The following is a 14,360-nucleotide window of genomic DNA, read 5'->3' as shown; positions in this document are numbered from 1 at the left end:
GAGATTGCAAAGCAAAGCAGAGATAGCTAGCAAAAAAAAAAAAAAAAAAAAAAAGGTGTGCAGTGCCTTTATCCCAGTCTGTAGAATCCAAATAGCAATATAAAATAACTACTCACAAGCGGGCTTGCTTCGAAATGGATATATTGCTTGTATCTCCCAGAATGTTACACCCGCGATAACTGAGGCAACACTGTTTTCCTAAATAGCAATATAAAATAACTACTCACAAGCGGGCTTGCTTCGAAATGGATATATTGCTTGTATCTCCCGGAACGTAACACACCCACAATAAGTGAGGCAACACTGTATTCCTGGGGAAGGTCTGGTTGTCCTTCTCCATTTCCCTCCTTCTTTATTTTCTTCCTCCGTTTCTTTGTAGATTCTGATTACAGACAGGCCAAACCCGAGGGTGAAGGTACCCAGAAACCCTGTGCCATCCCATAATAATCATAACAACAACAACAACAATGCATGGCACCCCAGTATAACACTAGGCACTAACTTTCCTAGACATGGTTTGACAATAACAGTGTCTTCCATCAGTGAACTGTAATAATAATAATAACAACAACAACAACAACAATGATACAGTTGACTCTTGATTAAACGAAACTCTCAAGCAAACGGCAAAAAATACTTCAAATAAAAATAAAATCATTAGTGTTTAATAGCATTTCAATATTAATATTAATATTTCAGTAATATTGATAGGAATATCAAGCCAATATAGAGTTTATGATATGTTAGTGTATGGGGTTTAGTATTAGTGAGGCCTATTTCTAACAGTATCAAGTATTCAGATCTAATAGTATGTCAGTAATATTGATATTAATATCAATTATTAGTAGTTAATTGTTTGGCAATAATATTGATATTACTATCAAGTATTAATAGTTAGTAGTATGGTGAAAACATTGATATTAATATCAACTATTAATAGTTAATCATGTGGCAATTATTTGGCATTAATATCAAGTATTGATCATTAATAGCAGGCATGGGGAACCTTCGGCTCTCCAGGTGTGGTGGACTTCAACTCCCACAATTCCTTGAGGCCAAGGTAAGCCTTTGGGGTGAATGCCGAGCCTCAAGGAATTGTGGGAGTTGAAGTCCACCACACCTGGAGAGCTGAAGGTTCCTGACCCCTGCATTAATAGTATGGTAAGAATATTAATATTAATATCAAGTATTGATAGTTTTTGGTATGGCAATAATATCAATTATTGATTATTAATAGTATAGTAATAATATCAATATTAATATAAAGTATTAATTGCTAATAGTATGACAAAAATTTCAAAATTAAAATCAAGTATTGATCATTAATAATATGGTAAGAATATTAATATCAAGTATTGATAGTTTATAGTATGGGAATAATATCAATTATTGATTATTAATAGCATAGTAATAATATCAAAATTAATATCAAGTATTAATTGTTAATAGTGTGGCAAAAATATCAAAATTAATATCAAGTATTGATCATTAACTGTATGGTAAGAATATTAATATTAATATCAAGAATTGATCATTAGTAGTATGGCAGTAATGGTATTTATATCAAGTATTGATAGTTTATAGTATGGCAATAATATCGGTTATTGATTATTAATAGTATAGTAATAATATTAATATAAATATCAAGTATTAATTGCTAATAGTATGACAAAAATATCAAAATTAATATCAAGTATTGATCATTAATAATATGGTAAGAATATTAATATTAATATCAAGTATTGATAGTTTATAATATGGGAATAATATCAATTATTGATTATTAATAGTATAGTAATAATATCAAAATTAATATCAAGTATTAATTGCTAATAGTGTGGCAAAAATATCAAAATTAATATAAAGTATTGATCATTAATAGTATGGCAATAATGATATACCAAGTATTGATAGTTTATAGTATGGCAATAATATAAATTATTGATTATTAATAGTATAGTAATAATATCAATATTAATATCAAGTATTAATTGTTAATAGTATGGCAAAAATATAAAAATTAATGTCAAGTATTGATCATTAATAGTATGGCAAAAATATAAAAATTAATATCAAGTATTGATCATTAATAGTATGGTAAGAATATTAATATCAAGAATTGATCATTAGTAGTATGGCAATAATGATATTTATATCAAGTATTGATAGTTTATAGTATGGCAATAATATCAATTATTGATTTTTAATAGTATAGTAATAATATCAATATTAATATCAAGTATTAATTGTTAATAGTATGGCAAAAATATCAAAATTAATATCAAGTATTGATCATTAATAGTATGGTAAGAATATTAATATCGAGTATTAATAGTTTATAGTATGGCAATAATATCGATATTAATATCAAGTATTGATCATTAATAGTATGGCAATAATGATATATCAAGTATTGATAGTTTATAGTATGGCAATAATATCAAGTATTGATTATTAATAGTATAGTAATAATATCAATAATATAAAGCATTAATTGTTAATAGTATGGCAATAATGTTGATATAATATTATTATACTGATTGCTGATTGTGGATATATTATATATCATTAATAGTTTATGAACTATTAATACTACATGGGGTCAGGAACCAGTATACTACTTGATTAAACATTAATATTGGTATCGACATATTATGAATATCAAGTATTAATATTTAATCATGTTTCAATAATAATATCAATACAGTTTATGATATGGGGTATAGACTTAGGCCAGTTTTGAGTGGTAACTCTCAAGCAACCAGAAACTCCATTCATTCTCCCTTTATTTGCCCCACGGGTTCCGGTTAACTGAGAGTCTACTGTAATAATTCATATTAATAATAGTATACTAATATGTTCCTTGCGTTGTCTGACCAATTCCCCCGCATGCTGCCTTCTCCGTCCACTTGTCCATCCACGCACCCGCCTGTCGACTTCACGGGTTCCGTTCACGTTCTGCGGGGGGTACCGTTGTCGCCGGGTTCCGTTAACGGTTCTGTTTCCCTCCTTTTTAGCGGGCGAGAAGGGCCTTCCGGCTCCGGACAGGAAAGGGGCCAAGGGGCCCGAGGGGACCCCCCTCCGCCTCAAGGGGGGAGCCTCTTCCTCCTCCGTTTCCTCTTCCTCTTCCTCCTCCTCGGGGCCCGATCCACCCGGGATCTGCGTCAGTGTCCACCCCCCGCCTCCTCCGTCCGGGGAGGGCGGCAACGAGGGAGAGGCCGCAGGTGAGGCACACACCTGGATGAGTTGGGCAGGAAGAAGGACACCATCTGATCCCTCCCGGCAGGTGGCCATCCAAACTCATAGGCATTAGCCGTTTCGTAGAGAAGTAGGGCTAAATAATCAAAGTTATTTACTGGAGTTGAGACTCCCAAGGTTCATCTAGACCAACCCCCTTCTGCCTTAAAGGAGGATACCATCCAATCCCTCGCGGCAGATGGCCATCCAACCTCAAGGACATCAGTTTCATAGAGAAATAGGGCCAAAGAATCCATGATTCTTAGAGTTGGGACTCCCAAGGATCATCCAGACCAACCCCTTTCTGCCATAAAGGAAGGCACCGTCCGATCCCTCCCGGCAGATGGCCATCCGAATTTATAGGCATTAGCCATTTTGTAGAGAAGTAGGGCGAAAGAATCAAAGACTCCTAGAGTTGGGACCCCTAAGGACATTCAGGCCTCCCCTTTTCTGCCATAAAGGACACTGTCAAAGCCCTCCCAACAGATGGCCATCCAACCTCATAGACATCAGTTTTTCATAGAAAAGTAGGGCTCAAGAGTCCAAGATTGCTAGAGTGTAAAGGGACCCCCAGAGGCCATCCAGACCAACCCCTTTTTGTAAGTCAGGACAACACCATCCGATCCCTCTCAGCAGATGGTCACACAGCCTCCAATCCCTCCCGGCAGATGGCCATTCAACCTCAAGGGCATCAGTTTCATAGAGAAATAGGGCCAAATAATCAAAGATTCTTAGAGTTGGGACTCCCAAGGGCCATCCAGACCAATCCCCATCTGCCATAAAGGAGGACACCATCCGATCCCCACCAGCACATGGCCATCCAACCTCATAGAGAAATTGGGCTAAAAAATCAAAGCCCTCCCAACAGATGACCATGCAGCCTCTGTTGAGAAACCTCTAGGTAAATGACATTGGAAGAGAGAATAGTATCATAGTCTCCTAAGGTTGGAAGAGACCCCCAAAGGTCATCCAGTCCACCCCCTTTGGCCATAAACGTAGAGCCAGAGCTTGCATTTTCCTAAACGTACTATTGTTCCAATGCAAGCCACGCTCGAAGCTGACGATACCATTTTTTAAAAATTTACTATACTTGTATACCGCCTTTTTTAGCCTATCGGTGACTCAAGGCGGTTGTCAGTACACATAATGGCAAAACACATATTTATCAGTGGCATCTCCGCACAGCAAGGCAAGGGAACACATCGATCACAGTCTCCTTTAGGCTATAAACTAATTTATTATACAACTATTTACATTAGAAGCTAAGCACAATGTAAAACTGCTTCCTCTCCATTCAGCAGCAACATCGCGAACACAGAACACCTTGTTATCAGCACTAGTCCACACCTCCTGCATTCCAGAGTGGTGTATGACCTGCGTCCATTGCTCCAAAATGCAATGCTATGTGCCGATGGTAATTCCTGTGTGGAAAGGGTTAACTGAACCATGAAGGGAATCGGCATTCCTAGAGAGGTCCTAAATCTTAGTGCAGAGAGCAATGGACGCAGCATAGTGCATCATACGTCACTCTAGAATGCAGGAGGTGTGGACTAGTGCTGATAACAAGGTGTTCTGTGTTCCCAATGTACACAGAACACATAAACACACTTTAAAATCTACATTATACATTTCAAAACACATAAACAATATTAAGCATCAAAACAATACAAAACCATAATAAAAAGAATAAAGCAATAAAATTTTATTGTCAGCTTCAGCAGTGTTTATTTGGCATGGCATCCCATTGCATTGCACTGTATTCCTTGCCCTGCCTCTCCTCGGGAAATGCAAGGGATGCAATACAATACAATTCGATGCCATGTGTCGCCTTGGCTGTTGTTATAGGTGCGGACAGCCAATTTGGAGCGGATACCGGAGATTCCGCGGTTGCCGAGCAACCCTTGACAGGAGACCAACCCTTACCCGACGACGGGATGGAAAATGAAAGGTGAGTTTAGCCTCCGAGGTCATCTTAACGAGGGAATGTTTGTGCCGACATTAACGGGAGAGTCTTAGGAATCCCAAGGCTGGGTTTCGGTTTTGGATCAGGGTGCAAATCTTGTGGGTCGAACCCAATCTGCATATTGACATCTCAATGGAAGTGATGGTGCTCTCTTTCTTTCCTGCCTCTTTCCTCTTTAACATAATCACACTTTCTCTCTCTCTTCTCGTTCTTCCTTTCTAGAAGGCGGAAAAGGTTGGTGGGCTTCCCTTTCTCCCCTCCCTCCCTTTGCATGAAACCCCTCCTTCCTCTTCGGGGGGAAAAGGCACTCCAAGCAGGATAAGTATATATCTTGATCTCAATAATAATGTCATGTTAGTTCGTGGGATCGACACAACTCAACAACCACTGGGCGAATTGACACCAAATTTGGACACAAGACACCCAACAACCCAATCTATGTCCTTCACTCAAAAAAAAAAAAGATTTTGTCATTTGGGAGTTGTAGTTGCTGGGATTTATAGTTCACCTACAATCAAAGAGCATTCTGACCACTACCAACGATGGAATTGAACCAAACTTGGCACACAGTTCTCCCATGAACAACAGAAATATTGAAAGAGTTTGTGGGCAGTGTCCTTTGGTTTTGGAGTTGTAGTTCACCTACATCCAGAGATCACTGTGGACTCAAACAATGAGGGATCTGGACCAAACTCTACACGAATACTCAATATGACCAAATGTGAACACTGGTGGAGTTTGGGGAAAATAGACCTTGACATTTGGGAGTTGTAGTTGCTGGGATTTATAGTTCACCTACAACCAAAGAGCATTCTGAACCCCACCAACAATGGAATTGAGCCAAACCTCCCAGACAGAACCCCCATGACCACCAGAGTGGGCCACAGCAACGTGTGGCAGGGGATGGCTAGGCACTCATAAAAACACTGAAAAATACAGCAGAAGGGACTTAAAAAGCCAAAAAAATAAAAAAGCATTACAATGCATGCACAAAACCACATATGTAAATGTAAACACACATATACACAAATATACACACACAAAACACATATATACAGACTGGGCCACAGCAACATGTTGCAGGGGGTGGCTAGTATATATATATATAAATTAAAATGTAATGTTAGTTTGTGGGATTAACATAACTGAAAAACCATTGGATGAATTGACACCAAATTTGGACACAAGACACCTCTCAGGCCAACGAGTGACCATCACTCACAAAAACACTGAAAAACACAGCGGAAGGGACTTAAAAAGCCAAAAAATTTAAAAATACATTACAACTCATGCACAAAATTACACACACACACACACATGCATACACACACATACATATATACACAAACACACTATACACATATATACACACGCAAAACACATATACACAGACTGGGCCACAGCAACGCATGGCAGGGGACGGCTAGTATCTATATAAATAAAAATGTAATGTCAGTTTGTGGGATTAACGTAACTCAAAAACCACAGGATGAATTGACAACAATTGACAACAACAATCGACAACAAATTTGGACACAAGACACCTCTCAGGACAATGAGTGACCATCACCCATAAAAACATTGGAAAACACATCAGAAAAGACTTAAAAAGTCAAAAAAAGCAAAAAGACATTACAGCACATGCGCAAAACAACAGATATACACAAAACGTGTATACACATATATATATACACACACACAAAAGCATTTATACACACGCAAAACACATAGACACAGACTGGGCCACAGCAACGCGTGGCACGGGTCGGCTGGTCTATATAAATAAAAATGTAATGTTCGTTTGTGGGATGAATGTAACTCAAAAAGCACTGGAGGAATGGACACCAAATTTGGACACGACACCTCTCAAGCCAACGAGTGACCATCACTCATAAAGACACTGAAAAACACAGCAGAAGGAAATTGAAAAGTCAAAAAATAAAAAAACATTACAAAACCACATATATATACACAAACACACATATAAACTCATATACACAAATATGTACACACGCATATATACACAAAGAAGGAAAGAGAGAAGGAAGGATGGACGAAAAGAACAAAGGAAGGGAAGAAAGAGGTAGAGAAGGAAGAAAGGAGAGAAAGAGAAGGGAAATAAAAAGGGGGGAGGAAGGAAAGGGAAGGAGAGAAGGAAAGAAAAGGGGAAGGAGGGAGGGAAGAAAGGAGAGAAAGAAAGAGGGGGGAAAGAAAGAAAGAAATAGAAGGAAGGATGAATGCAAAGAGCGACGGAAGAAAGGAAAGAAAGAGGTAGAGAAGGAGGAAAGGAGAGAAAAAAGAAGGGAAATAAAAAGGGGGAGGAAGGAAAGAGGGAGGGAAGAAAGGAAGGAGAGAAGGAAAGGAAAAAGGGGAAAGAAGGAAAGAGGGAGGGAAAAAAGGAGAGAAAGAAAGAGGGAAGCAAAGAGAAGTAAGGATGGACGCAAAGAGTGAAGGAAGGAAAGAAAGGTAGAGAAGGAAGAAAGGAGAAAAAGAGAAGGGAATAAAAAGGGAGGGAAGAAAGAAAAGAGGTAGAGAATGAAGTAAGGAGAGAAAGAAGGGAAATAAAAAGTGGGGAGGAAGGAAAGAGGGAAGGAGAGAAGGAAAGAAAAAGGAAGGAAGGAGGGAGGGAAGAAAGGAGAGAAAGAAAGAGGGAGGGAAAGAAAGAAGAAAATAGAAGGAAGGATGAACGCCAAGAGCGATGGAAGAAAGGAAAGAAAGAGGTAGAGAAGGAGGAAAGGAGAGAAAAAAGAAGGGGGAGGAAGGAAAGAGGGAGGGAAGGAAGGAAGGAGAGAAGGAAAGGAAAAAGGGGAAAGAAGGAAAGAGGGAGGGAAAAAAGGAAGGAAGAAAGGGAAGCAAAGAGAAGTAAGGATGGACGCAAAGAGTGAAGGAAGGAAAGAAAGGTAGAGAAGGAGAAAAAGAGAAGGGAATAAAAAGTGGTGAGGGAAGAAAGGAAAGAGGTAGAGAAGGAAGAAAGGATAGAAAAAGGGAAAGGAAAGAGAGGGAGGGAAAGAAGGAAAGAGAAGGATGGATGCAAAGAGCAAAGGAAGGACGGAAAGAAAGAGGTAGAGAAGTAAGAAAAGAGAGAAAGAGAAGGGAAATAAAAAGGGGGGAAGGAAGGAAAGAGGTAGAGAAGGAAGGAAGGAGAGAAGGAAAGAAAAAAGGGGAAGGAAGGAAAGAGGGAGGGAAGGTTGACCACAGCAACGTGTGGTGGGTACAGCTAGTTATATATATCTATATCTCGCTCTGCAGTATACCACTTTGGGGCCCTGGATCAATAGGAATGGGGTGGGCAAATTTGGGGGTCCCTTTGGGGGGTCCTTTGCAATGAGGGGCAACCTTTTGAGGGGTGCCTGGAGCTCTCTCCCTTTCTCACGATGCTTTTCTCTCCCTTTCTCTCCCCTCCTCACTGCATGTGCTAACGTCCTGTCTCCCCACGCTCCAAATTTGGGCACGTTTTCTCCCCTTTGCGGCGTCCGAATCTTTCCCTTCTCTTGGTCCCTTGTCTCTCCCTTGTTGGTGTCCTTTTCCTTTGGGTCTGTGATGATGACAATCCATGCTTCCCTGTGTCTGTTTGTGATTGACCTCAAACTGGGCCTTGGTTCTGGCATCGTATGGGTCAACGGTACCTATATTGTGTGCGTCTGCCCATTATCGGCTTAACTTCATGCAATGGCTCGCCTTTTGCCAAAATTGGGCCTTTGCCGCACCCTTTCCTCTGGGTCCTTTGTGCCGACAACCCATGCCTGTTCCCGGTCTGTTGTGTCTCTGTGCATTGACCATATTTGCACTCCTCTTTGGCACTTGTTCCTTGCAAAACTGGCCATATTTGCACTCCTTTTTGGCTTCTGCCTCTTGCAAAAACTGGCCATATTTGCTCTCCTTTTTGATATCTGTTTCTTGCAAAAATTGGTCATATTTGCACTCCTTTTTGGCATCTCTTCCTTGTAAAAACTGGCCTTATTTGCTCCCATTTTTTGCATCAATTCCTTGCAAAAACTGGCCATATTTGCACTCCTTTTTTGCATCCATTCCTTGCAAAAACTGGCCACATTTACTCCCCTTTTTGGCATTCATTCCTTGCAAAAACTGGCCATATTTGCACTCCTTTTTGACATTCATTCCATGCAAAAACTGGCCACATTTACTCCCCTTTTTGGCATTCATTCCTTGCAAAAACTGGCCACATTTACTCCCCTTTTTGGCATTCATTCCTTGCAAAAACTGGCCATATTTGCACTCCTTTTTGACATTCATTCCATGCAAAAACTGGCCACATTTACTCCCCTTTTTGGCATTCATTCCATGCAAAAACTGGCCACATTTACTCCCCTTTTTTGCATCCATTCCTTGCAAAAACTGGCCACATTTACTCCCCTTTTTGGCATTTCTTCCTTGCAAAAACTGGCCATATTTGCACTCCTTTTTGGCATTTCTTCCTTGCAAAAACTGGTCATATTTGCACTCCTTTTTTGTATCACTTCCTTGCAAGAACTGGCCATATTTGCTCCCCTTTTTGCATCCATTCCTTGCCAAAAACTGGCCATATTTGCTCCCCTGTTTGGCTTCTGCCTCTTGCAAAAACTGGCCATGTTTGCACTCCTTTTTGGCATCCCTTCCTTGCAAAAAACTGGCCATATTTCTTTACTCCCCTTTGGGTATCTGTTCCTTGCCAAAACGGGCCATATTTACTCCCCTGTTGGCGTCCGAACCTGTGCCTTGTTTCCAATGGGACTTTGATACTGATGGTTGTCCTGTCCTGTGTATCCATCCGTTATTGGTTTGTTGTGTCCCGATGCAATTCCCGTGATTGCACCTGTTACTATGGGTCCTGTTGTGCTGAAAACCCGTGCCATTCTGTGTGCATTTGTTGCGGGTCTGTTGCATCTCCATGCGATGCCCCTTGGCCCAAATGGGGCACATCCTTGTGCCATTCCAATGGGTCCGTTGTGCCGACGATCCACGCCTCTGTGTGTCCATCCGTCCATTACAATCCATTTGTGGTCCCTCCATTGCCGCTCCCCGTCTCTGCCCCTTGTCTTGTCCAAACCGGTCAACTGTCCGGCTGCCCGCTCCGGCCAGGCTGACCGGGAGGCTGGGCCGGTCGGAGAGCCTCCGTGTGTGCGAGCGCAAGCGGTCCTTGCGTGGCTCGGGCAAAGGCAAGCAGCCGCGCTCCCGGAGCGACGTGGACGCCGAGGCTGCCACACGCGCCACGCAGATGCAGCAACAGGAGGCTCACAAGATGCAGCAGATGCAGCAAAAAGGCAGTCGCAAGTGAGTGCAGAGGAGGGTGACCCCCCAGGAGAGAGGAGCCGGAGGAGATCCAGGACTGGCCCCCATTGGGTCATCACATTGGCTGGTCTTGGCGTGGACTCATCGGTCGTGGCCCTTTCATTCCCTTTTCCTATTATTATACTTATTATTGTTGTTGTTGTCTGGTCTCTGCTGTTGTTGTTGTTGTTGTTTGGTCGCTGCCCTGACCCCTTGTGTTGGTGTCTCCCTTCAGCCTGGAGCCCCCCGGGGGAGGAGGAGGAGGAGGGGACCCCTCTCCGCAGCCCTCCCCGCTGTCCTTTCTGCCTGCCCAGTCTGAGGAGGCTGAGCCTGCGCCGCCCCCGCCTTCGCGCAGCGTTCCGGAGCTGGAGATGGAGCCGCCCAACTGGCGCGACCTCGTCCCCCCCGGGACCCTCCTCGGGCTGAAGAAGAGCCAGGTCAAGAGGCAGGAAGTCATCAACGGTGAGGGGCAGGGAGGGGGAGGTGGGGGGGGCAGAGAGATGGATGGATGGATGGACGGAGAGGTAGGTAGGTAGGTAGGTAGGTAGATATGTAGGAGAGAGAGAGATAGGCGGGATGGATGGATAGATAGATAAGGATAGGTAGACAGACAGATCTATTTGGGCTGAAGAACAGCCACATCAAGCAGCAGGAAGTCATCAACAGTGAGAGGGAGAGAAAGAGATAGAAAAATGGATGAGTGGATGGATGGATAGATAGACAGATAGGAGAGAGAGAGATGGGATGGATGGATGGATGGGTGAATTGATGGATGGATGGATGGATAGATAGATATAGAATTGTAGAGTTGGTCAGGGACCCCTAAAGGACATCTAGTCCAAGCCCTTCTGCCTGACAGGAGGACACCATCCAAGCCCTCCAGATGGATGGATGGATGGATAGACAGACAGACAGGAGGGATAGATAGAAAAATGGATGAGTGGATGGATGGATAGATGGATGGATGGATGAGAGATTTGAAGGATGGATAGATAGAAGGGATGGATGGATGGATGGATGGGTAGGTAGGTAGGTAGGTAGGTAGGTAGGTAGGTAGGTAGGTAGGTAGATGAGTGGATGGATGGACGGACGGAGAAACAAGAGATTTGAGGGATAGATAGAAGGAAGGGATGGATGGATGGATGCATAGATAGATGGATAGACAGACAGACAGACAGATAGATAGATGGATGGATGAGTGGATGGATGGATGGATGGATGGATGGATGGATGGATGGATGGACAAATGAGAGATTTGAGGGCTAGATAGAAGGGAGGGAGGGAGGGAAGGAGGGATGGATAGATGGATGAGTAGATGGATGGATGAGAGATTTGAGGGATAGATGGAAGGGATGGATGGATGGGTGGGTGGGGGGATGGATGGATGGATGAGTGGATGGATGGATGGATAGGTAGGTAGGTAGGTAGATAGATAGATAGATAGATAGATAGATAGGAGAGAGAAAGCTGGGAGGGATAGATGGATGGATGGCTAGATGAGAACCAGGGCTGTAGAACCCTGGATTTGTCCAAGGTAGAAGGCGGTGGTGTGCTGAGGGCGTGTCTCCTCCTCCTCCTCCCCCGTCAGAGCTGTTCATCACGGAGCACGCCCACCTGCGCATGCTGCGGGTCCTGCTGGAGGTCTTCTACCAGCCCTTGTTGGCCGAGGGGTTCTTCAGCGAGAGGGACCTGGCCAACATCTTCCCCTCCCTCGAGGACCTCGTCGACGAGCACAGTGAGTGGGAGCGCCAGGGGAGGGGCCCTCTGGGGACAAGGGGCAAGGGCACCCCCCAGTGCCCCCCTGTTCATCCCACAAACAAACATTATATTGTTATTTCGATTGGTCTCCTTTATCCTCCTCCTCTTCCTCCTCCTCCTCCTTTTGTTTACTGTTTCTCTTCTTTCATTCTTCCCTTCTGGGGACAAGGGCCAAGGGCACCCCCAGTGCCCCCCTGTTCATCCCACAAAGAAACATTATATTGTTATTTCTATCGATTGGTCTCCTTTCTCCTCCTCCTTTTGTTTACCGTTGCTCTTCTTCCCTTCTTCCTTCCTCTCCTTCGGCAGAAGTCTTCCTGGAGAGCCTGAAGAAACTCCGGGAGGAGAACAACTCCATCGTGTCCGAAATTGGGAGCGCCCTTCTGGCCCGGGTGAGAGAGAGAGAGAGAGAGAGAGAGAGAGAGAGAGAGAACGAGGCGGGGATTGGGAAGGAGGAGGGAAAGAGAGGCCGGGAGCGGGGGCTCCTTCTGCGTGGCCCCCTCCCTCCATCGATGGATGCCTTCCTCCCTTCCCAGTTTGACGGCTCCGAAGGGAACTGGTTCCAGAAGATCTCGGCCCGCTTCTGCAGCCGGCAGTCCTTTGCGCTGGAGCAGCTGAAGGCCAAGCAGAAGAAGGAGCCCCGCTTCAACCAGTTCATCCAGGTCTCCCTCTTGGCTTTTGCTCAACCAAGGTCCTAGTCCCTAAGGAGGCCAAAGCACGGCTTTCGCTCAGAGCCTCCCTTGCTCGGGAGGATGGACTAGGTGGCCTCTCTAGGACTCCAATTCCCTGCAATGGTTCCCTTTTAGGTTTTTCAACCAGTTAGTTTCCATCTTTGGGGTGCAAGGAAGTATTATGGGGGGAAAAGACACACTTTCCCCCCATAACAAACATTTCTTAAAAAGGGGGTGTTGTGCCTTAGAATTGCAAGAGCTTTTCATCTATATATATACATAAATGGAATATTTGTTTGTGGGGAAAAAACATAACTTGGAAACCACTGGATGAATTGATGTGAAATTTGACACAATACACCTAACAGTCCAACGAGTGTCCATCACCCCTAAAAACACACACAAAAACCCCAGCAGAATGAACTTGAAACCCTAATAAATAAATAATATATACATATACACTTGCACACATACATACACACATATATACATATACACATGCACACATACATACATATATACACACATATATGCATATACGTATACACAAGCACACACATATAAACATTATACATATACACATATAAACACAGAAATACACAAATATATACACATATATGCGCACACATATATACAACCACATATATACACATACATACAAACACACAATATATATACACATACCCATACATACATACACACATGTATGCATATACACAAGCACACATGCACAATATATGTATACACATATAAACACAGAAATACACAAATATATACACACACATATATATACACACACATATATACACACACGCACATATATATACACCCACATATATACACATACACTCATATACATATGCACACATACATAGACACACAAACATATATATTCAAAAGCACACACAAATATACACATACATATACACATGCACACATACATATACATATACATATAAACACACATATATGCATATACACAAGCACACATACACAATATACATATACACATATAAACACAAAAATACAGAAATATATACACACACATATATCCACATATACACACATGCACACATATATACACCCCCATATATACACATACACTCATATACATATGCATACATACATAGACACACACGAAAGCACACACACACATATACATATACACATACATACATATATACACACATATATGCATATAAACAAGCACACACATATACACATATAAATACAGAAAAATACACACACACACATATATATATATATATATATATATATATATATATACACGCATGCACACACATATATACACCCATATATACACCGACTTGGCCACAGCAATACAAACACATACATACATACACATATGTGTGTGTGTGTATATATATATACACACACACACATATATACACACACACAAATAATAATAATAATAATAGTAATAATAATAATAATCTTGATTT

The 14,360-nt window shown here is 42.2% G+C and overlaps 1 protein-coding gene across 1 annotated transcript in view; it reads left to right on the top strand.

Moving 5' to 3' along the window:
- The window catches only part of LOC132780498 (rho guanine nucleotide exchange factor 1), a 66,615-nt gene that overhangs the window by 31,839 nt on the left and 20,416 nt on the right, over nucleotides 1-14,360 (top strand). Inside the window, exons 12-20 of the mRNA XM_067461194.1 lie at nucleotides 380-415; nucleotides 3,018-3,224; nucleotides 5,083-5,185; nucleotides 5,423-5,434; nucleotides 10,280-10,471; nucleotides 10,704-10,930; nucleotides 12,057-12,203; nucleotides 12,536-12,618; nucleotides 12,763-12,888. Of these exons, the coding sequence (XP_067317295.1) occupies nucleotides 380-415; nucleotides 3,018-3,224; nucleotides 5,083-5,185; nucleotides 5,423-5,434; nucleotides 10,280-10,471; nucleotides 10,704-10,930; nucleotides 12,057-12,203; nucleotides 12,536-12,618; nucleotides 12,763-12,888 (1,133 nt within the window). The remainder of the gene's footprint in view (nucleotides 1-379; nucleotides 416-3,017; nucleotides 3,225-5,082; nucleotides 5,186-5,422; nucleotides 5,435-10,279; nucleotides 10,472-10,703; nucleotides 10,931-12,056; nucleotides 12,204-12,535; nucleotides 12,619-12,762; nucleotides 12,889-14,360) is intronic.

This window comes from Anolis sagrei, chromosome X (assembly GCF_037176765.1).
Source record: "Anolis sagrei isolate rAnoSag1 chromosome X, rAnoSag1.mat, whole genome shotgun sequence".
NCBI lineage: Eukaryota > Metazoa > Chordata > Lepidosauria > Squamata > Dactyloidae > Anolis > Anolis sagrei.
The sequence above is the reverse complement of the archived record's forward strand: the minus strand, read 5'-3'. Positions and strand labels throughout refer to the sequence as shown.